This window comes from Crocuta crocuta, unplaced genomic scaffold (genome assembly GCF_008692635.1).
Source record: "Crocuta crocuta isolate KB4526 unplaced genomic scaffold, BGI_CrCroc_1.0 scaffold228, whole genome shotgun sequence".
Classification (NCBI taxonomy): domain Eukaryota; kingdom Metazoa; phylum Chordata; class Mammalia; order Carnivora; family Hyaenidae; genus Crocuta; species Crocuta crocuta.
Genome location: NW_027532820.1, coordinates 2,950,330 through 2,974,197, shown reverse-complemented (window position 1 = coordinate 2,974,197; position 23,868 = coordinate 2,950,330). Strand labels below are relative to the sequence as shown.

General features: G+C 42.9%; 1 protein-coding gene across 4 annotated transcripts in view; it reads right to left on the bottom strand.

Moving 5' to 3' along the window:
- The window catches only part of ATP6V0A4 (ATPase H+ transporting V0 subunit a4), a 96,084-nt gene that overhangs the window by 42,464 nt on the left and 29,752 nt on the right, over positions 1–23,868 (bottom strand). For 3 of the 4 annotated variants that reach the window (XM_077781085.1, XM_077781083.1, XM_077781084.1), the window contains 10 exons: positions 21,934–22,136; positions 19,693–19,826; positions 18,549–18,627; positions 18,159–18,253; positions 11,060–11,185; positions 10,514–10,608; positions 9,003–9,129; positions 4,493–4,575; positions 3,500–3,593; positions 1,052–1,264 (listed from right to left, as the gene is read on the bottom strand). In XM_077781085.1, the coding sequence (XP_077637211.1) occupies positions 1,052–1,264; positions 3,500–3,593; positions 4,493–4,575; positions 9,003–9,129; positions 10,514–10,608; positions 11,060–11,185; positions 18,159–18,253; positions 18,549–18,627; positions 19,693–19,809 (1,029 nt within the window). In that variant the 5' untranslated portion in view covers positions 19,810–19,826; positions 21,934–22,136. Of the gene's footprint in view, positions 1–1,051; positions 1,265–3,499; positions 3,594–4,492; positions 4,576–9,002; positions 9,130–10,513; positions 10,609–11,059; positions 11,186–18,158; positions 18,254–18,548; positions 18,628–19,692; positions 19,827–21,253; positions 21,465–21,933; positions 22,137–23,868 lie in introns of those variants that run through there. The other variant, XM_077781086.1, reaches the window with a different exon arrangement.

The window sequence follows — 23,868 nt, the reverse complement described above, 5'->3', positions numbered from 1 at the left end:
GCCGGCGTGGGGGGGGGGGGGGGTGTCCTCCTGCCCGGGGCTATAAGCATAGGCGACTCATCAATTGCTGCCAGTTCCATGCGTCCAGTGGCCAGTGCTGTGTGTTTGGCCATCTGTACCATTTTGGGTACAGTTTCTTTTCTTTTCCAATGGGGTGAACAGGTGATCAGAACAAAGCACCCCCCCAACCCACCCCATCCTCCACCATCTGCCGCCTTACTTCCTGCTCACATCACTGCCTGAAATCACATTACTAATGGACATGCCTACTATCAGTCTTCCTTTCTAGAAAGTCTGTCAGAGCAGGGCTTCGTTCTGCCCACACAGCCCTGGACCTGTTCCTGGTGCACAGTGACCGCGTGGGGAGGTGAATGACGAAGGCTGTAAGATTAACTAAGGCACAGAGGACTGAGCACAGCCATGCGCACACAGTGAGCACAGGCGTCTGGCTGTTTGTCTTTCCGGCCAGACCGAGACCTTCATGAGGGAACGGACGTACCTATGGTCACACCGAATGTGGGATCTACGGTCACATCTAGCAGAGTGACCAGCACATCAGTGCTCAACATGTGCTTGCAGAAGATTGAAGAAAGGTGGCTATCTATCAAACACTGAGAAGAAAAGGAGTTTCTGATAGACGCCCAGCACTGGATTAAGACCTGAAGATACAGGGAGCCTGGGTGGCTCAGTCAGTTAAGCGTCTGACTTCAGTTCAGGTCATGATCTCACAGCTCATGAGTTCGAGCCCTGTATCGGGCTCTGTGCTGCCAGTGCAGAGCCCGTTTCAGATTCCCTGCCCCCTCTCGCTCTGCCCCTCCCCCTCTCGTGTGCATGTGCTCTCTCTTTCTCTCAAAATTAAAGAAACATTAAAAAACACTTTTTTAAAGAACTGAAGATACAAAGATGAAGGAGACTTGCCACGTGTCACCAGCAAGTCATTTATGAAGCTCATGTGACTCAGGAGACTGACAACCTCTGAGTGTCTGACAGAGGGGCTGCGGAGGCTGGACGTGACTCCTCCCTGCCCTCCCCTGCTCCATCTGCCACTCACCATGCCTTGCTCTAATGCCCTCTTGATGCGCCCGGTGTCTGCCACCGGGAACCAGATTTCAGCGATGACGCACTGCTGAGTGACGTCAATGTTGCACATGTTCAGGATGTGGTAAATAGCTTTCATCTTCTGCACTTTAATGACCCAGGAGTGCCAGTTGGCAGCTGCTTGTTGTAGGAGGCACTGACGGTGACACTCTGTTTGTGTTATGACCTGGGCAAGACACAACACACAGAGAAACAAGGAACTCTCACAGGGAGCTCTGGCAATGCGGCAAAATGGAGATTAGTCAGCCATGACGGGCTTCTTCCGCTCTGGACTCGCTCCTCTGACCTGCAGCCCTTCCCCGCCTTCAACCCTCGTGAGCAGTGTATCTTCCCTTGCAGAGGTTAAAACCCTTGGGCAAAGACTGTATCTTCCTTTTCTTCTAAATTCCTTATGGCACTACTGTCATAGGTTAAATGGTGTCCCCAAAACAGATATGTTGAGTCCTAACCCCTCGTACCTGTGAATGTGACCTTATTTAGAAACAGCGTCTTTGCAAACGTAATTAAGTTGAGGTCATACTGCAGTTGGGTGGGCCCTAACTAATGCTACTGGTGTCCTCATAAGGAATCTGGACATCTAGGCACAGGAAAGAATGCTCTGTGTGAATCAGGCAGAGACTGGAGTGAGGTATCTACAAACCGAGGAACACCAAAGATTGTAGACAACGACCAGGGGCCGGGGAGATGTCTATGTCTGAAGATCATACAATACCAGGCTGCTATCATACAATACCATACAGAGTGGCTGATAAATAACAAAAATTCATTGTTTGCAGTTCTGGAAGCTGGCGGTCTGAGATCAACATATACACCGTCACGGTCAGGTGAGGACTCTCTTCTGGGCAGCAGACTTCAAACTCTATCCTCACATGGTAGAAGGCAAGTGAGCTCTCCGGGGCCTCCTTCATAAGGTCACTAATTCCATTCATGGGGGTTCCCTTCTCATGATCTAACCACTTCCCCAAAGCCCCACCTCCTAATACCATTGCTTTGGGCATCAGGTTTTCAACATATTAGTTTGGGGGGGGGGGGTGGCGACACAGAAAAGGACCCCTTCCTAGAGTCTTCAGAGGAGGCATGCCGCTGCTGCCACCTAGACCTCAGATTTCCAGCCTCCAGAACTGTGAGAGAAAATAAATCTCTGTTGTTTTAAGCCACCCAGTTCAAGATCATTTGTTACAGCAGCCCGAGGAAATTAACACATCTATCAAAATGCTTTCCACATCTAACGTCTTCAATAAACGACAAGTGACTTAATGAAGGAGAGAATGGACAATGCTGCCCACAGAGAATTCATTTAATGGGATGCATTTTGTTCAGTGCTGCGAGAGCACCCTTATTGGCAACCTTCCCACGTGGCTCCCCAGGTGATAGTAAACAGAAGCGTAAGTTTGGCATAACTGCTTTTCCTCATGAGGTTTTCATAAAACCTAGTAGGGAGCATTCGGGGAAAGGACTTCAAGGGTAAGTGCGTTAGGGAGCACAGTATCTGATAAGCGAGAAAGAAGGAAGAGAGGGGATTAAAGAAATTAAGCACACATTTTTCTGAGAAGGCAAAGATGGTTGTTATCCTAAGAGTTTTGAAACACACACACACACACACACACACACTCACACACCTAATTTCGAAAGATACTCACGGAGGATCCAGAACTGTGCTATCAACCAACACAGCAGTCACATGTGGCCACTAAAATTTTAAACTTAATTTAAATGAATTGAAAGTAAAAATTCAGTTCCTCAGGTGCCCTAGCCGTGTGTCAAGGGCTCCGCGGTTACGTGGTGCTCATGGCCACGGCAGTGCAAGTTAAATAACGTGTCCACGGAAAGTTCCGTCGGAACGCGCACTCATCTACAGTAAACAATTTGGTGTGGTCTCAGCTGCTTTCAGAGATTACTTTCAGAGCTTAGTGAAGCAACTGTTCTAATCACAGAAGCGTTGCGCGTCACCCTGGGTGACGACTAACTTTGACAAAAGGATCTGCACTTGGGGGGTGCTCCCATGGTGAAACGGGACCCACTCGCTGTTTTGACAGAAGTAATTGCCTGGCTCAAACAAGTGGGTGAGTCCACGGAAAAAGAAATCAGTCAGACTGGTTGTTCAACTGAGTGGGCTGGTTAGTTGTATGGACCACACATGTGGCCCCGGCACATAGAGGGCTCCCTTGATCAGGCGGGGCTCGACACCCAAAAGCTGACTGGGGCTGCGGTCAGTCCCAAGCCCAGAGTGACATTCAGAATCCCCACCTCCAGCTTATGGAACACTGTTTTCTGATTACGAAATCTCCTGCCGTGGGAGCTGGTAGAGCGGAGCTAACATTCCAGCCGGGCTGGAAGGAGGGACCCGGGACTGATATGGAAATGGGTGGAGGCAGGTCACGCGCCGCAACTGCACACTCACGGTGATTAAATCTTCCAGCTTCGCGTTGACGCCAGCCAGCATCTCTCTGCGCTCTGCCGCAGGCTCCGGGCACGGATATATGATGGCTCGAAACCTGTGTTTCATACATTCCAAAGGTCACAAGGGGGGTTCACGGCTGAAAAACATCCCACATGTCCTCTTCTGCTAAGCCCTCAATGGCTTTGGTTAGATGAACCAAGTAACTGTCTCTTTGGCCCTCGGGAAATGAATCCGAGCTCTAAGGGTTCCCAATGCATTGGCTCGCGCTATTTGAATTAAAGCGATGGTTCTATTGTATGAATGAGTTTCATTCAAATCAATGAACCTGTGGGCTGTTATGGAAATAAGACTACAGCTTGACTTGTCTCTTCTTCTCCCCAGAATATATTAATGGAATAATGTCCTTCCCTACTGAATAATTTCTGCTGGAATAAAACGATTCCATAAAATTAGAAATAATTCAGCAGGCAGTTTGCCTACTCGTTAGTGGCTAATAAAGGGTCTAAGAAGGGATACGCTTACTTGATTACAACGTCTACTTTTAGTTATTTTGAGTTTTGTTGATTCAAGTCCTCTCTGCTCCTATTCCCACAGCTCTTAAAAATTAGTTGCATGTAAAACATTTTTTTAATGTCCATTTAATTTTTGAGAGAGACAGAGACAGCGTGAGAGTGGGGGAGGGGCAGAGAGAGAGGAGACAAAGAATCTGAAGCAGGCTCCAGGCTCTGAGCTGTCAGCACAGAGCCCAATGCAGGGCTCAAACTCAGACCACAGGATCATGACCTGAGATGAAGTCAGACACTTAACTGACTGAGCCATCTAGTCACCCCATAAAAATCAGGTGCACGTTTAACATTATCTGGTCAAAAGAAAGTTGTTCTAAAATCCTAAGGGATCTCAAAGAAGGCTCAGTCAAGAATACTTTGTCTCCCATCCCTCTTCACCTAATCGTGACCCAAATCACTGATGAAAGAGCCATCAACAGTCTCGTACCCATCACAGATCTTCTTGATTTTCTGTTTGAGTTGCTCTCCTTGATAAAATATGATGAAAATATTCTTTTTAATTTCTTCTTTCTGGAAAATCAAAAATCAGAACAATAAAACTATATACATACAAAACGTTTTGTGTGGTTATAATGTAATAGAAATGTAAAATCCTGTTTTCAGATTTTAAGAAAATTGTAAATCTGGGAGTCCCTGGGTGGCTCAGTCAACTAAGCATTCGACTTTGGCTCAGGTCATGATCTCACGGTTTCGTGAGTTCGAGTCCCACATTCGCATCAGGTGAGCTTGAGTTCTGCTTCAGGCTCTGAGCTGACAGTGCAGAGTTTGTGTGTGAATCTTTCTCTCACCCTCTCTTTCTCTCTGCCCTTTGCGCCCTCTCTCATAAATAAAAATAAAATAAAATAAACAAATAAACAAATAAATAAATTTGGAAATGGAAAACTTCACCTTCTCCCCACTGATCTAAATTCATCATTCTTTATGGTTGAAGGCAAGGTCCCCGAGACAGGCCAAAGCAGCCTTAAAGCAATAACCAACAACTGGCTACACTAGCTGGGCCACAGCTGAGCCTGTTTGCAGCTCTAACCCTATACTTCTGAGATGGGTTGATAAACAAGAAACCATGCAGAAGAGAGAAACCAAGATATTATAAAGCTTAAAATGAAAATAGCTGACCTAGCTCACTAAAGTTAACTCATACACAACTTCTTTCTTTTTTTTTTTTTAATGCTTTTTTTTTTTTGAGAGAGAGAGAGACAGAGCATGAGTTGGGGAGGGGTAGAGAGAGAGAGGGATACACAGAATCTGAAACAGGTTCCAGGCTCCATGCTGTCAGCACAGAGCCCAACATGGGGCTCAAACTCAGGAACGGCGAGATCATGAACTAGGCCAAAATTGAACGCTTAACCAGCTGAGCTGCCGAGGCACCCCAACTCATACACAACTTCTACATTTCAGGGGTGAGTGGGTGTTAGACATTTAACAAAGGTAAAGCCGTGTCTAACTTTTGACTCACTATATGCCCATAAGAACACTGGTTAAAATACAAATCAGAAGTCCAAGTTTGACAGTTCACAAGAAAGACAGAATATATATTTCACAAGCATATATGAAAATGTTCAAGCAAAGAAATGAACTGTTTTGCTCTAATTTAGTTTGGGGTGGAGAGGTGTAAAGGTAAAATTATGAAATCCATTGTTAGAAAATTTATAACCACACACCACTCAGGGCTCTCAAGTCAGGTATGGCCCCACTCAAAAGCCATTTGTCAGCATCCAGCAAGTGTCATGAAAATGCCCACACCCTTTAAACCATCGATCCTATTTCCTTGAGTTTATGTCATGGAAATAATTCAAAGGAAAATAAAAATCCACAAGCACAAAGATGCTCATCATAGTGTCTCTATTCTGGAGAAAAACTGGAAATAAAGTCCATAAGTAGATAGTTAATGTCACACCAACTCACTGGAAATTCTAAGCATCAATTGAAAAGAAGATAAAACTGGGGGTGCCTGGATGGCTCAGTCGGTTGGGCATCCGACTTCAGCTCAGGTCGTGATCTCACGGTTTGTAGGTTCAAGCCCCGCGTCGGGCTCTGTGCTGATAGCTCAGAGCCTGGAGCCTGTTTCAGATTCTGTGTCTCCCTCTGTCTCTAACCCTCCCCTGCTCACGCTGTCTCTATCTCTCTCTCAGAAATAAATAAAACATTTAAAAAATTTAAAAAAAAAGAAAAGAAAAGAAGATAAAACTGAATCATCTCTTTGGCAGCAGGGAAAGGGTATTTAAGATTTGGAGAGCTGCTTGCTTCACATTATTTCCAGAGGATCCTTTGTCTGAGGAATCTTGGTTCTTTTCTGAATCTCTCAATTCCACTTGTCCCTTAATCCACCAGAACCAGGAATCTACTCTGGCCTCATCTGATCTGTTCAGTGACCTTCAATGTCAACAGGCTAAGGTCATCTTTTTCCAGTTGCTGGACTTTATACTCTTTCTGCCACCATGACCATTACATGTCAAAACATGGTTGTCAAAGTGATGATTCAATGTCAATTTTTGAAATAATATCTGTAAGACACATAGTGATATAGAGGAAATTTGTATTAGCTAAGATCAAGAGAAGGCAAAAAAAAAAATATTCCATGTTCATTACTACAACCTGCCTGTGGCTATGAACAAGAGGAAAATAGCACAAGAGAAAAGTAAGCTTTCTTCCTACTTTAAATTTCATCTATGAAATTGTTTTCCATGAAATAAAACCTAAAATTAATCTTTTTTGCCTCTATCCTGGAAAAGATGATGACACACAGAAATAAGCCCAACTTGGAGTTAAAAAGTAAGGGGACCTAGGGGCACCTGGGTGGCTCAGCCAGTTAAGCGTCAGACTTCGTCTCAGGTCATGCTCTCATGATCCGTGGGTTCGAGCTCCGTGCCGGGCTTTATGCTGACAGCTCAGAGCCTGGAGCCTGCATTGGATTCCATGTCTTCCTCTCTCTTTCTCTACCCCTCCCCTGATTGTGCTCTCTCTCTCAAAAATAAATAAACATTAAAAACAATTTTTTAAGTAAGGGGATTGAAATACTAACTGGAAGGGCAGAGGAAGCAAACTCTATGGAATTAATAACAAGAAGTGTGAGGCACTCCGTGAAGAGCCCTNAAAAAAAAAGAAAAGAAAAGAAGATAAAACTGAATCATCTCTTTGGCAGCAGGGAAAGGGTATTTAAGATTTGGAGAGCTGCTTGCTTCACATTATTTCCAGAGGATCCTTTGTCTGAGGAATCTTGGTTCTTTTCTGAATCTCTCAATTCCACTTGTCCCTTAATCCACCAGAACCAGGAATCTACTCTGGCCTCATCTGATCTGTTCAGTGACCTTCAATGTCAACAGGCTAAGGTCATCTTTTTCCAGTTGCTGGACTTTATACTCTTTCTGCCACCATGACCATTACATGTCAAAACATGGTTGTCAAAGTGATGATTCAATGTCAATTTTTGAAATAATATCTGTAAGACACATAGTGATATAGAGGAAATTTGTATTAGCTAAGATCAAGAGAAGGCAAAAAAAAAAATATTCCATGTTCATTACTACAACCTGCCTGTGGCTATGAACAAGAGGAAAATAGCACAAGAGAAAAGTAAGCTTTCTTCCTACTTTAAATTTCATCTATGAAATTGTTTTCCATGAAATAAAACCTAAAATTAATCTTTTTTGCCTCTATCCTGGAAAAGATGATGACACACAGAAATAAGCCCAACTTGGAGTTAAAAAGTAAGGGGACCTAGGGGCACCTGGGTGGCTCAGCCGGTTAAGCGTCAGACTTCGTCTCAGGTCATGCTCTCATGATCGCTCTCATGATCCGTGGGTTCGAGCTCCGTGCCGGGCTTTATGCTGACAGCTCAGAGCCTGGAGCCTGCATTGGATTCCATGTCTTCCTCTCTCTTTCTCTACCCCTCCCCTGATTGTGCTCTCTCTCTCAAAAATAAATAAACATTAAAAACAATTTTTTAAGTAAGGGGATTGAAATACTAACTGGAAGGGCAGAGGAAGCAAACTCTATGGAATTAATAACAAGAAGTGTGAGGCACTCCGTGAAGAGCCCTCTCAACAGCCTTGTTTGAAGAATCCAGTCCAATGACTACCAACATCAGTATATTTGCTAAAAATGCAGAATCTGGGGGCACCTGAGTGGCTCAGTCACTTAAGCATCTGACCCTTGATCTTGGCTGAGGTCCTGATCTCACAGTTCATGGGTCTACACTGACAGTGTCCCTCCCAAGCTTCTACCCCCCCCAAAAAAAATAAATAAATAAACTTTAAAAAAAATCCTCTTAAAAAACTGCAGAATCTGAGTTTTTTAACTCTGGAAAACACTCTGACCCCACTGAATCAGAATCTTCATTGTAAACAGATCCCGGAGTCACTCATGTGCATGTACACACTGAAGTTTGAGCCGTACTAGAACTTGAATCTTGGATGGAACTCGAACATATTATGCTAAGCAAAATAAGCCAGAGAAAGACAAATATATGATTTAACTCATAGGTGGAATTTAAGAAACAAAAGAGATGAACATAGGGAAAGGGAAGAGAAAATAAGATTAAAAACAGAGAGGGAAGCAAACCATAAGAGACTCTTAAATACAGAGAACAAATTGAGGGTTGCTGGAGGGGATTGGGTGGTGGGAAGGGCTAAATGGCAGATGGGCATGAAGGAGGGCACTTGCTGGGATGAGCACTGGGTGTCATATGTAAGTGATGAATCACTAAATTCTACTCCTGAAACCATTACTACACTATATGTTAACTCACTTGGGTTTAAATTTTTAAAAATAAAATAAAATAAACCGTGAAAATAAAGGAGGGCGGAGAAAAGAAAGAAAGTGGATATTAGCTTCCTAAAACTACAGACTTACTGTTTCAGAGAAGCCCCACCCCCGCCCCTCCGGCCCAAGGCCCCAGGAAGCTGAGGAGAGAGCTCTCTGCAGCCCGAGACACCCACCGTGACAGGATCCTCCAGCGTCACATCCATCTCACTGAACTTCAGGTAGATGTTCCCTCGGCAGACTCGCCACAGCAGCCTCTCAAAGGAAGCCATCCTCTCCCTGTTGATCACACCGGCCGTGAACCTGGGCAGCCAGACAGAGACATTGCTGAGACACAGAGAGCGGGATGCAGGGAGAAGATCATGTTGGACATGAGGAAGTGCCCCCAGGAGATGGAGGCCCACTTCGCTCTAAGCAGGAGGCAGGGACTCAGCCCGAGGTGGCAGGGGTAAGGAGGCCACCTGCATCACAGCCCCAACCCCACAGAGTCCTGTTTGGCCTCCTGCTTCCAATCACATGTTGGGGTTTCCCTAATCACCCCGATATTACATATTCACTTATTTGCAAGTAGAAATACAGTAGACCATTCATTACAGCATCTGAGCTAAAGAAAGGAACTGTCCCAAGTAGTCAACAAGGGGCTCTGTGTATTTCTACAAATAATGTAGTAAAACTAAAATATACAGGGACGCCAGGGGCGCTCAGTGAGTTAAGCCTCCGACTCTTGATTTCAGCTCAGGCCATGTCCTCTCGGTGGTGAGATGGAGCCCCAGGTCAGGCTCTGTGCTAAATGTGGAACCTGCTTAGGATCCTCTCTCTCTCTCTCTCTCTCTCTCTCTCTCTCTCTTTCTCTCTCTCTCTCCCCTCTCTCCCCTCTCTCTCCTCTCTCTCCTTCTCTCTCTCTGCCCCCTCCCCCACTCATTCACTCTCTCCTCTCTCTCTCTCTCTCTCAAAATAAATAAACTTTTTTAAATTTAAAGACTAAAAGTGAAACCTACATACTGATTTCCATTCATCTCTACTTTTAAAACCATCCAGGTCTCCAGATAATTTCTGACAGAAATTTTATATTAATTTCAAAACAGTTACTTTCACTGATCTATTAGTTTAAACCTATGCTGATCCTACATTACCTTCTGATCAAATATTTTTAATGCATCTTCATCAATTTTACTTGGACACTGAATGAAATCCCACCATTTTGAATCACAAACATTTTGGTGGGTATCATCATATCCTATTAGTGCTTCTTATAGATGACATGATCGCATAATTACCTCATTTCTAATTGCACTTCAAATGTCAAACTCCAAATCTATTTTTATTATCAAAGCAGTATTCCAAAGATAAAGAAGCAGGGAACAGTTGAGAAAATCCATCTAAACAATTCTTGCCACATTCTTGCTCTTGTGTGTGGGGACAACATAAACATTGTAATCTTCGGGCTCCAGAATGTTGGTTTTACCACTAACAAGAAGGTATTACTCTCTCCCACTCCACTCCTCCCTGAAAAGGTTACTCTTGGGTTTATTACTGTGTGGATGCCTTAAATTCATTGAAATAGTCATCATTCCAGCGGCTAGTTCATTCACTCACTCAAACACTCAGGGAAATCTAACACTAGCCAGGGACAAAGTGTGGATGAGAAACCCAGCTACATGGAACTTTCAGGCAGAGTCACACTAACCCCAGCTTTCCAGTCACGTATGCAGGCGTAGCTCTCAACTCCAGGAGGCCAGAAGTATCTTCCATAAAGAAATCGTCCGCTAGATTGGTTTCCGTCTGAAAGTCAAAGAACCACGTATTTTCTTTTATGTGTATTTAGACTACCTTAAAATCTCCCTGCATCTCAAGGGTTTGTCTACATTTAATGAAACTTTAATTTTCCACAAATAGTTAATAGAATTCAAAAAGTGGAGTGCTCCTCACCAGATCAAAAACTTACCCAGTATTTTACTACCTGAATCCCAAATCTGTCCAATCCAAGTGCTTTGTTCTGACTTCCACTTATTTCTATCTGCGTGTTTAGGGCACCTACTTTTTACTGAGCACTATATTTTTGCATTTAGTTCATACTGGCACCATGTTTCACCCAGAATACCCTCCCCCTCACTAATGACCATGGGACAGAAACATAGTGATTTATTCATATTCCGAACCACTCAGTTTTCAAAATGGAAACTTGAGGCCCTAGAGGAAAGGCCCTTTTAATAAATAGTCCCCAGATAACAACCTCAAAGAAGTCCTGGGTTTTCTTCAGGAGATGCTTGAGTTCAGTCAGTTCTAGGAAGCTTTTCTTCAAAGCCTGCTGGTTCTGGTTGGCTTCCTGTAATTCTCCTTCCAGTTTTTCTAGAAGAGTCTATGCAGAATGGAAAAAGAAGGTAAAGCAGGCAGAAAGTCCTGTGACATTTGCCCAACATTTACCACTACAAATAACTAAATATTAAAAAGAATTCAGTATATCATAAGGTAGCTTGAAGTTGAGTGGCCTATTCAGTGCAACTCAATATGACTGCAGAGTTACAAGCTAGATCCATTTTCATCAAATGGGGACGATTAGAAAACACCCCCAGCGGGGGTGGAGGGGGATGGAAGTTAGCTTCCTAAGGAAGCCAAGGCATTTCAGCAAATTGTGTCTCTCCCCCATTTCAAACACTTAAAAGGGAAGCTAAAGTGAATTTACATTCACTTTAGAGAATTCCTTCTGNTGTCTCTCCCCCATTTCAAACACTTAAAAGGGAAGCTAAAGTGAATTTACATGTTGAGAATTCCTTCTCCCTCAAACATACTGTAATGATAAAATACAAAAACAGAAATCACTAGTTCTGGCTTGGAGCCTGGAGAACCAGGTACAAGCAAGTGAAAAAGGCTACGTAGAGAAACGGGAGTATGATAGGCAAGAAGACAAAAACAAAAAATGAAAAACAATCTTCCTTCTAAAATGAGTGTATAAAATGAGTAAGTCTCAAGGAAAAATCTAATGATAAGAAAAATCACCAACAAAACCAAAAATCAGAACACAAATTCACATTGGGTGCAAATATTTTTACGGAATAGTCTGAAAAAGAGTTTAAGGTTTTTTTAAGAATGCCCAAATAGCATGACTTATACACACACACACACACACACACACACACACACCCCACTAAATTATTAAACAAATATGTCCTAAAATGAAAAAACAGGTAAATATAAAAGGGTAACCATTAAGAAATCTCGGAACTGTGGGGCACCTGGGTGGCTGAGTCAGTTAAACATCCAACTCTTGATTTCGGCTCAGGTCATGATCTCACTGTTCATGGGTTTAAGCCCTGAGTTGTGTTCTGCACTGACAGTGCAGAGCCTGCTTGAAATTTTCTCCCTCCCACTCCCTCTGCCCCTTCCCTGCTTGTACTTACTCTCTCTCAAAATAAATAAATGAACTTAAAAAAAAGAAATCTTGGAAATATAAAATATAGGTACTAAAATTTGAAATCTAATAGGTGAGGATCAACTCTCTCTTGGACACAATTTGTGAATGCACTACTGAGATTTGGAAAATAATTCAAAAATGTGAAAGCTCAGGGTGCCTGGTTGATTCAGTTGGCTAAGTGCCCGCCTGACTTGATTTCGGCTCAAGTCATGATCCCAGGGTAGTAGGATTGAGTCCCACGTCGGGCTCTGCGCTAAGCATGGAGCCTGCTTGAGATTTTCTGTCTCTCTGTCTCTCTCCCTCTGCCCCTCCCACGTTCTCTAAAAAAATATAGATATAGATATCTGTATCTCATTTCTCACTTATCCAAATGTCCACCAACAATAGAATGGATAAAGTGTAGTACATTCAATACAAGAAACACTACCCAGCAGTGAAAATGAATTAATTTCAGAAACATGAAACAATATGGTGTCTTAAAAATAAAATGATGTAAGAAAACAGCAAGTTGCAAAAGAATAAACATTATGATTCCATTTATAGAAAACTAAAGTGTGCAAAGCTAAATCATATGCTATTTAGAAGACTAAATATGCAAACAAAACTCTCAAGAAACAAAGAAAAGAAAAATACAAAATTCAGGACAGTCATGATCTCCAAGGAGGGAGGAGTGCAGAGGCGAGAGGGGGAGGAGAGTAGAGGTAACAGGGGGAAGGGGAGGGCACACAGAGAGCTTTAACACCATCACTGTGGTCACCTTTTACCGCATTCAGGGTGATGGCACTCAGTGTTTCCTATATCACCATTCTTTATACCTTACACATATTTTCTAAAAGTTCTACTGTATCAATTCAATATTTAACAGAAACAATGGTCAGTGAATCAGCAGCCGCAATACATGAAAGTGGATTGAGGTCACCTGTTGAAAGACAGAGATGACGCTAGATTTTTTTTTAATCTACCTAAGAGACATCCTTACCAGAGGGACTAGAAAATAAACAATAAAACAAAAATATCCCTGCAAATGTTAGTTCCCCTCCCTCCCTAAAAAGCATATTAATATCAGGCAAAATTGAATTTTAGATATTTTTTATGATGGAAAATTTCACACACGTTAGGCAGAAAGAACTCTACCATAGGGCCCACAGACACATAACCCAGCTTCAACTGCATCCCATCACCCCACCCCAGGGATAATCACTACCCTAAATTTTGAACACTAACTATAGTGGCACAAAGCTGGGGGGAAAATGAAAGTTTTTTTCTTAACTGCTTCTTAACCATTTGCTCTATACACTTAATGATTCTATTAAAAACAATGCTGGGGCGCCTGGGTGGCTCAGGCATCCAACTTTGGCTCAAGTCGTGATCTCACGGTTTGTGACTTCCAGGCCCACATGGGGCTCTGTGATGACAGCTAGGAGCATGGAGCCTACTTCAGATTCTATGTCTTCCTCTGTAACTCTCTGCCATTCACACTGCATCTCTCTCTCTCTCAAAAATAAATAATAAACATTAAAAATTTTTAATAATTCTGCCTTTAAAAATATTTTGGATAATGCATTACTTAAAAAGTAGTCTGCAGAGGGGCGCCTGGGTGGCTTAGTCGGTTGAGCGTCCGACTTTCGCTTAGGTCATGATCTTGCAGTTCGTGGGTTCGAGCCCCGCGTCGGGCTCTGTGCTGACTGCCAGCTCAGAGCCTGGAGCCTGCTTCGGAGTCTGTGTCTCCCTCTCTCTCTCTCTCTTCCTCCTAGAAATAAATAAAACATTAAAAAAAATTAAAAAAAAATAGTCTGCAGAGTGATAGTTAAGTGCAAAAAGTAGAAAACTATAATATAGACAAATGGACATGGGGTTACATAAAAATATAACTGATGAGGATAAAATCTAAAAACTGAAAAGTTGAGGCAGTTTATGCTGAGATGGTGGATTTGTGGGTAATTTTTTTTTCTGAATTAATATTTCCTCTAGGATTGTTATGAAAGCCTCTTTAGAAATTTTGCAAGGCAAGGGCCCAAAGCCACTTGTGTATTCTTGCACCATCTTGAAGGGTTCCCCTTCATAGGAATGCTGGAGGAACACTCAACTAACTGCCAGACCACTGAATCAGTTTGTCGCCTTGGTCAATGGTTAGACAAATATTGCTACATATAAGCTCATGCCGTTCTAATTTCATCTTTATAATAAATAATATCCAGGAGGAAAATACTGAGTAGGGGTTGTTGGTGTACATCGACTGTTATCTAACTGGTTATCACTACAAATGTATCAAAGTGTAGAGTTTCAAAACCAACCAGCCAGCCAATGCCGACCTCATTTGGATGCACTGATTTTTGCTTTTTTAAGTACTATCTGAAACATGTAACCAACTCAATTTCTCCCAAAATTTTCCAGGTTTTAGTATGGCCAGATCCAAAATATTTTCCAGGGGAGTCACCAGTCTCGTATCTCTGTTAGAGTATCTTTCTTTATACTACTAATGGCTTCAAAAATTTCAAGAATTTTAAGTTATCTTTAAAGAAAGAAAAAAATAAAACCCAGCCTGAGATAAGGCTCAGCTCAGTGAAGCTCCCCTAGCTTCTTGCCTCCTTTAATGGGCCCTTCCTTTTTGGAGTACAAAACATCCAATTTTTAATCAAGACCTACAGGGCCTTCCAGGATCTGGCTCTGCCTACCTTTTGACATTCTTTCCCACTGCCTCACCCCTCCCTCCTTTCACTCCATCTGCTCTAGAAGCACCTAACAGGCATGGCCATGTTTTGTTTCTCTCTAAGCTACCTTGTGCATGGCGGGCATTCAATGTTTCATAAAAGGAAGTAGAGAGGGAAAGAAAGGGGTAGTCCCCTCAGCTATAATGTCCTTGGCTAAAGAAAACAGCTGACCTTGGCACAGCTGATCCCAGAAGCCAATCTGAGGAGAGGCCTCAGTCTAAAGTAGATTCAAAGCATCACTTCCCACCAGAAAGATGTTTAGGTAACAGTGCACGGGATCCAGCAATTTCACTTGTGGGTATTTATCCAAAGGGAACAAAATTACTGTCTCAAAATAATACCTGCGGTCCCATGTTCACTGCAGCATTATTTATAATAGTGAAGACATGGAAACAACCTAAGTGTTCATCAACAGTTGAGCGTATAAAGATGTGGTCTATGTGTACATAGGGAAATATTACTCAGCCATAATAAGGAGGAAATTCTGCCATAACCATGGCATGGATGGACCTTGAGGGTATACTAAGTAAGATAAGTCAGGCAGAGAAAGACAAATACTTTATGATCTCACTTAAATAAGGAATCTGAAAGAAAGGAAGGAAGAAAGGAAGGAAGAAAGGAAGGAAGGAAGGAAGGAAGAAAAGGAAAGGTAGTAGGAAGCAAGGAAGGTAGAAAGAAAAGAAAAGAAAAGAAAAGAACAAAAAGTTGAACTCATAGACACAAAGAACAGATTGGTAGTTATGAGGGCTTGAGGGTGTGAAATGGGCAAAGATGGTCTTCCAGCTATAAGATAAATAAATGGTTAGGCTATAATGTACAGCATGGTGACAACAGTTAAGGAAAGAAGGAAGACAAGAAAAGAAAAAAAGGATCCCATTGTGCCAGCATTAGTCTTCTTCAGTAACACCATATAGACAAGGCTTCGCCACTTCTAAGAATTTTATGTCCTGGGCGGCTCAGTCAGTTAAGCATCTGACTTGAGCTCAGGTCATGATCTTGCAGTTTGTGAGTTCGAGCCCTGCCATCAGGTTCACTGCTTTCAGAGCTGGGCCCATTTCGGATCCTCTGTCCCTTCTTTCTCCTCCACCCCCACTTGTGTTCTCTCAAAAATAAATACAACATTACATTTGCAACTACGTGGATGGAACTAGAGGGTATTATGCTAAGTGAAATTAGTCCGTCAGAGAAAGATAAATATCATATGACTTCACTCATATGAGGACTTTAAGATACAAAACAGATAAATATAAGGGAAGGGAAGCAAAAAGAATATAAAAACAGGGACGGGGACAAAACATAAGAGACTCTTAAATGTAGAGAACAAACAGAGGGTTGCTGGAGGGGTTGTGGGACGGGAATGGGCTAAATGGGTAAGGGGCCTTAAGGAAACTACTCCTGAAATCATTGTTGCACTATCTTGGATGTAAATTAAATCATTACTTAACTAACTAATTTGTTAATCATTGTTAACTAACTTGGATGTAAATTAAAAAATAAATTATTAACAGCAACAACAAAAAGAAATATAAAGTAAAAAAAAAAGAGAGACTCATCCATGGATCATAGAACAGAATATTTCCATAGCCTCCAAGTATCTCCACACAAAATATTTAAGTGAACAATGGGAAAATATTAACTTTACATTAGAGTAATCTGATGTATACAACCTTAACCAAGATCAAATTTAGTATCACCAATTATGGAACAAATAGATATCATGTGCCAACTTAGATAATGCACTGAGAAGGATATAGTATCTGTGTGGTATTCCTGGCAGAAATGCATGAGGTGAATCTAATCATAAGCATAGAAAATCAGGTAAACCTAAGTTGAGGAACACCCTAGTAAATGGTTCATACTTCCCCAAATTGTTACAGTTGTAAAGATTGAGGACTTGTTCCAGAGAGATAAGAATAAAGTAAAATAACAATTAAATACAATGTGTGATACTAGACTGGAGAGGAGAATGGATGAACTATAAAATTTATAAAATTTTCTATAAACGACATTGTTGAGATAACTGGTCACATTTGAATAAGGTCTATAAATTAGATATATAACAGTAGTGTCTCAATGTTGATGTATTGATTTTGATCATTTATGCAAAAGGATGTCCTTGTTCTCACGAAAGTATTCTAAAGTATTTAGGGGTTAAGGACATATCTACTGCTTACTCTCAAATAGTTTAGAAAAATTTTGTATGCACGTTGATCTGCGTGTAGCGTGTCTAAGGAGAAGAAAAAGAAAAAGGAAAGAAAGAGAGGGAAAGACAGGGAGTGAGAGAGAAAATAAGACAGAAAAATAATGCAAAATATTAACGATTAAGGTACTGGGTCAAGCATAAACAGGAGTTTCCTGGACTATTCTTCCAATTTTTGTAAGCTTGTAATTATTTTTTTTAAAAAAAAATTTATCTCCCCCACAAAAAGTATGTGGGTTCTGAATACCAATGGGATAAATTCCTGGCTCCCTCATTTATTGACTCTATGATGACAGAAATGGTTCTTAATCTCTGATTCAAAGTATTTGACCTGTAAATAGGGATAATCATTGACCAATTACAATGACATGAGATGATGCATACAATATGTTTTGAGCAGTATTTTGGACCTAGGGAATACTCAGTAAAAACTGAATCTCTCAGATAGATAGATAGGTAGATAGATACACATTTTTAAAAAAAGAATTTATGTCCACCAATGAAACCACTTCTCAAAGTGGGGTGAGCTTCCCTCAGGCTGCAGTAGGAGAAAAAAAGAGCTCTTTCCATGATCAGAAGTGACTCTAAAAATTGTACGGTGGGGTTGGGGCACCTGGGTAGCTCAGTGGGTTAAGCTTCCAACTCATGGTTTCAGCTCAGGTCATGATCTCATGGTTGGCAGGATCGAGCCCTACCTTGGATTCTGCACTGACAGCATGAAGCCTGCTTGGGATTCCGTCTCTCTGTCTCTTTCTACCTCTCCCCGGCTCTCTCTCTCTCACACACACACACACTCTCTCTCTCTCTCTCTCAAAATAAATAAACATTTAAAATAAAAATAAAATTTTTACACTAGCATTTTCCTGGGAGAGTAACACTGAAAGGTGGACAGTCACATAAATCTGCCTCTACACCTTCTGCAACTGGATAAAGATCCGTGAGTGGTTTCTTGGAGCGCCTCAGGAGACAGGCTTCGGGACTGTCTTTAGCAAAGTAGAAAAGAACCTACCTCCAGGGTAATCATTTCCCGCGGGAGAGGGGTTGGTGGGGCTTTCTCTGGCAATTGAACTGTGACCTCATTTTGCATCTCATCTTCCAGAAAACCTGTGGGATGAAACACCACCAGAGAACCCAAGGTGACTGTGTTTTCTCACCTAAGAAGGGGGTCCAAGCAGACAGGTACCTTTCAGCCAGCCCAGCTGCCTGAATTCCCCCAGGGACCTGCATGGCACCAGCATCCCAACCCTCTCCCCTCACTCCCCTATCCCCACCCCCCCACAGTCTCTAGAATTGCCTCAAAACATATACAAATAGGTGCATGTTTATTATAATCTAGTCCTGCAAACCATTTACCTCCCAACCAGTTCACATTTAGATAGTAAACAGAAAATTGGCTTACGGAGGATTCTCTCCAGTGACTCACACCTTCTGACTTCATTCACAAATTTCCTTTGGAAGCTGTTCACATTCACATTTAACTAGAGTGGGGGGAAACCAGAAGTCACGTATTAGTAGCAACAGATGCCAACGTATTCCCTTTGGTGGTGGTTGTTGTTGTTGTTATTAATGCTGGGAAAGCTTGTTGAAATAGATATATTGAATAGATATATGCATAGATATCTATGCATAGATATCTCTATGCATGAGACAGGTAAGTTACAGGCAAAACACACCTTGATGTGCTTACACACCATCTCCCAAATTCCTCAGCTCTGATCTTCCTACACTTATAAGAGAAAGTCCTCTCACAGCTAAGGTTTCCTTACTTTTAGCTGCATTTACATTCAAATGAGCCTTGAAATCCTCAGTGGAGTCATGAATATGACAGAATTTTGAAATTGCATAGTTCCATGCAATGTTATTGCAATTATCAACAAAAATTCAGCATCCTGGTGACAGTGACCCTCAGCTCAGCCCAGTAAATGTTACTGAGGAACTGCTTTCACGTCAGGTCCTGTGCCAGAAAGTAAGGACGCAAAGAGCAAGACATGATCCTTCCCCGTAGGAGCTTAGTTTTGACCGTGATCTTGGTGAGGAAGTAGAGGAGTAAAGAACTGAGTTCCAAAAAGCTTAGCAAGGCTCCAAACCACCTCTGAGAAATGATAATGCCAACATCACACTCAAAACTGTCTAGTAGCCCTAGAATGTCACAGGGAGATGGTGCACTTTGTCCTCAGACCGACTCATTAGGAACAATTGGTTTCTATCTTGGGAACAAGGTCTGGCAATCCACATGCCCATTGGAGACATCTAAGTCTTTGAAGGGACTACTTAGGAAATAGAGTATAATGCCACCTAACATGCAGCGACTGCATGAGGGCTTCAAAACATTCCTATAGAGGAGACACATCTGGAGGAAAGGAGAACATGTTTGCTCAATGTTATCATAAATCTTGGCCAGAACAACTGGAACTCTGTGGAATTCCACCTCTCCCAAGCACGGCTCTACTCCCTGAACTTAGTTCACTACCATGAAGTTGGTGTGAAAGAGATGTCTACTCCCACCCCACCTTCCCCTGGTCTCCCAAGAATGAGACACCTACATCTTTGAACTGAACCAATCCAAGCTCCCCAAGCTCAGCCACACAGCAATATGCAGCCTCCGCCTGGAGAAACAGTTGGGACAAACACATCTCTTCACTGCGGAACACGGACGACATCTTGACACAGCCTTGGTCTGCAGGAGACAAAGATATTGGAGGGAATAAGTGTATAGGAGCCTAGGATGAAAACTGGCTTTACTGGCATTATATTCATATCCAACAGGAAAACAAAATCCAACGGAATGACTCTTAATTCTAAAAATATAAACAAAAGCAAGATAGCACTTTTCGCCACCTATCAGATTGACAAGAGATTAAAAAATATGACTAAAGACCCATGTTGTAGACCTTATGAGAGGGCAGGCATTTTCGTATACTGTACTGTAGTCTTTGAAGTGGCAATGTGTACAGCTTTTTCAGGGAGCGATTTGTCAGTGTCTATCTAATTTTATATTACTCAAATCCACGACCCAGGATTTCCACTGTTCTTTGTCTGGACAAACAGAGATGTATGGGAAAAGGTACACACATGGATCTTCCTGATAACACTGTGTACAATAATTGTAATAAATGGATCCAACCCAGATATCCATCAACAGCACAGTCATTCAGCTGACTCGCAGAACCCTGTGCAGTCGGCCAGAATGAAATAAATCTGTACGTCCTCTATACGGAAAAAGGGTATTCATGTGGATCCCATTCCCCTTAAAGATCCTATGGACTGCTCTACCACTGCCAAGCCAAGTCATTTTCCCCAAAGACCGACCTTCTGGAATAACTATCATACCTCCAGAATGGGCCCCCTTTTCTCATTTCATCTTATAACATATACAGCAGCTACTGTTTGCCAGAGACTGGGTTTATCCTTTCTCTGTTGCAATTATTCTTTTATCTCTATTTCCCAAGGAAGAAAGCCAAAAACTCTTGATTTGACCAACAAAAGTCTGTCTATCTGGCCTTTGCGGTCCCCTCCAGCTTCATTTCTCTTCACACTGCTCTCCAGACACACAGAATTTCTCCCGTAGCTCCCTCCTGCCTCAGGACCTTGGTCCATTCCTTCCCCTAGATTTGGAACCTCACTTTCTTCCTCCCTCACTCCCGCAGGTTCCCATGCACCCAACAAAATCCTCAGTTGTTGGAGCCTCAGTGTAAAGATCCTCTTTCTCCATAAGCCCTTTGAGACCACCACCACCACAGGGTGAACCAAGTACTCCCGGAATAGAAATCATCGGGGATGACTTGTTTAATGTTTGTGTTGCCCACTAGCCAGTAAATTCCATGAGGTTAGAACTATGTCATGTTTTCCATTCTATCACCAGTGTAGCTCTGCCACAGAGCAGGTTCTCAAAAGATATTTCCCAATTTACTGACTAGACACCAAACGCCATCCCTCCCTCCAGAATGCATGACCTGGTCCTGCATTTTTTGCCTTGTGACACGTAGATGAATCATAACTTTTCATACTACCCTCTCTGATAAATAAGGCAACGTTTTCATAGAAGAGAGACACAAAATGTTAGCATCAAGCAGACCAAGAATGCAGTGAAAAGAGCCTTCTTACCCGGGCTTTGTCCCAGCAGGTCCTAGACTGGGATCCGCAGTAGGGTGGGGGTGGCAGCTCTCTGCTACTCCCTTGGCCCAACCCCCCAAGCAGGGAGCCCCCCGGAGGCAGCTGTGTTTGGTCAGGGCCTGTGAGTGGCAGGCCTGGGACCCGCCTGGCTTGGGGATTCCTCAGGTGGCTTCCCTACGGCCCCTCAACGAGCCCCTCCCGAGCTTCTCCTCCCTAGGTGCCTACGGAGCCCAGAGGCAGCTGTGTTGTATCAACACCTGCCTGTGGGCGAGGACAAACCTGCCTCACCGGCCAGCCCTGCTCAAACCCCCTGCATCCCCCAGGCACCTGCGCCCAGGGGCACGACCCTGGAGCCCCATCAGGAAGCAGTGACTCTTCTGTAAGAAAAGTCACTTACTCCTTGGTGAGCAGAAGTTTGGGGAGAGGTTTCTAGAGGACTTGGAGGGCCCTAGAGACAACCTTCCAGTGTATCCACCAAGCACAGCAAACACTCGCTACAAAATGAAATCCCTTGGGAAGTGAACAACAAATCATGCCCACTATCTTATCAACAACTATCTTCAAAAACACTTTGCTTTCAGCAGAGAATAGGTAGATAATACTCAAGAGCTCAGATTCCCAGCTTCCAAAGCAGACCAGGTAAAGAGACAGGGCCAGATACGACTACTTACCTTTTCCTGAGAGTTACTGTCTAGATCAGCTTATTTGGTGGAGCCGGGCAAGGAGCAGAGGAGCGAAGCAATGACACCACGTCTCTTGCCTGGGATTGACTCTGTATTGGCCACCTTCGTTCACACTAATGAGCTTGGCAAAGCGGCCTTCTTCGGGGGCAGATCCCTGAATGCACCCCCCCGGGCTGACTGGCACAGGTACCCTAGAACAAGAAGGGTGCTTGTTTTTTGTTGTTATTTTTTACTATGGAGAAATGAAAGCAACTGCAAAAGTACAGAGAACAATATAAGGAACCCGCATACGCAGACCGCTCAGCAACAACTGGTGAATTTTATATCATCGCTTCCTTCACCCACTCTTCCCAGGCTAGTCGAAGCTAATCCCACACAAATTATTTCTCTCAAAATATTTCAGTACACATCTCTAAAAGATAAATATGCGTATATGTGTTATTTATAATACAAACATAATCTAAAAGATACATATTCATATATATTATATGTATAATACACAGATATGTAATACCATGGTCACACCTAAAATTCAACAGTAATTCCTTAATATCAAATATCCCATCAATATTCAAATGTCCGAGGTTGTCTGGGGTCTTTTTAATAAGCCCCTCAGGTGATTTTTGTGCATCATCAAGTTAGAACTATTTGCTTGTGAGAACACAAGGCAGAGGATCTAACTTAACCTTGGGAGGCAGCAGGGTGGAGGCAGTTTGGGTGGATCGGCTGAGAAGGGGCAGCTTGAACCTGGGGCGGCGGAGCCCAGGGCCTCTGGGGGAGCGGGTGGCCTGTAATGAGGCCCATAGGAAAAGTAATGCTTGGGTTTCTTCAGACACAGCTCGGCCACAGCCACCTACCCAAACATGGCGGACTCACTGTCCAGCCTCACCTGGGCAAACTTCTGAAAGCTGAACTCAGGACCCACAAAGCAGAGCAGAAGGATTAGAACTTGGCAACTGCAAAGAGAATGACCGACACTGATTCCATCTCTCTGGCCAGATGAACTCGAGTCAAGAGAAGCCCCTGCCTCGACTGGTTCCTCCCCCCTGGTGCCCTTCCCCTGCCCACCTCTCATCCTGCTCTTCACCCCAGCTGGGGTTTGCTGGGTCTCCCGGTCAGTGGGAGATGCAGCCGTCCCCAAACGCCCTGGTGCCTAGGAATCACTGAGGAAAAATGTAGAGGAAAAGCACACCTTGATGGTTAAGAGGAGAGTGTAGACCCAAACGATCTGAGCCAGGATCCCAGCTCTGCCATTGACCCTGGGGAAGCTTATTTAACCCCAGGTTCCCTGTATCCTTTTCTGCAAAGTATAATAGACTATTAGACAATTATTTTGAATGGAGAAGGAGAGGAGGGAGAATGGATTTCAAGGTTTGCTTCTTTTTATTTTTTTCCTCCTAAAGCCCTAAGAGGAGAGTGCAGAAGGGCAGCACACTCATAGGACACAGGGCGGGACCCTAAATGAATACAATCTGTCTGAAAGGCCATTTGCATATCCTTTGACCCAGTGACCCCACTTTAGGAAGTTAATCCTATGAAAAAATTTGAAGGTCATAAACCGAAACTTAACTACAATACCGTCTTTTGCAGCTTTATGTGTCATAAGTGTGTAACCATAAATGACCTGAATTCTTTCATCACTCAATAAATATTTATTGAGAGTCTACTGTGGGGCTGCTCTGTTTGGGGCTCAGAGGGTAGGGCGGTAAATAAGAGACAGGAGTCCTTGCCTTCACAAAGCTTCTGTCCACATGGCAAGAGACAAACAGTAAACAAGTAATAAATTAGCCAGACATCACAGATTATGAAAAGAGCAAGTATAGAAAGACAGGATTTAGAGAAAGGAAGAGAGGCTACTTTAGATAAGCAGAGAAGGCCATTTAGGCTGAGGCTTGGAGGATTTAAATGAGTCAATCTTACAAA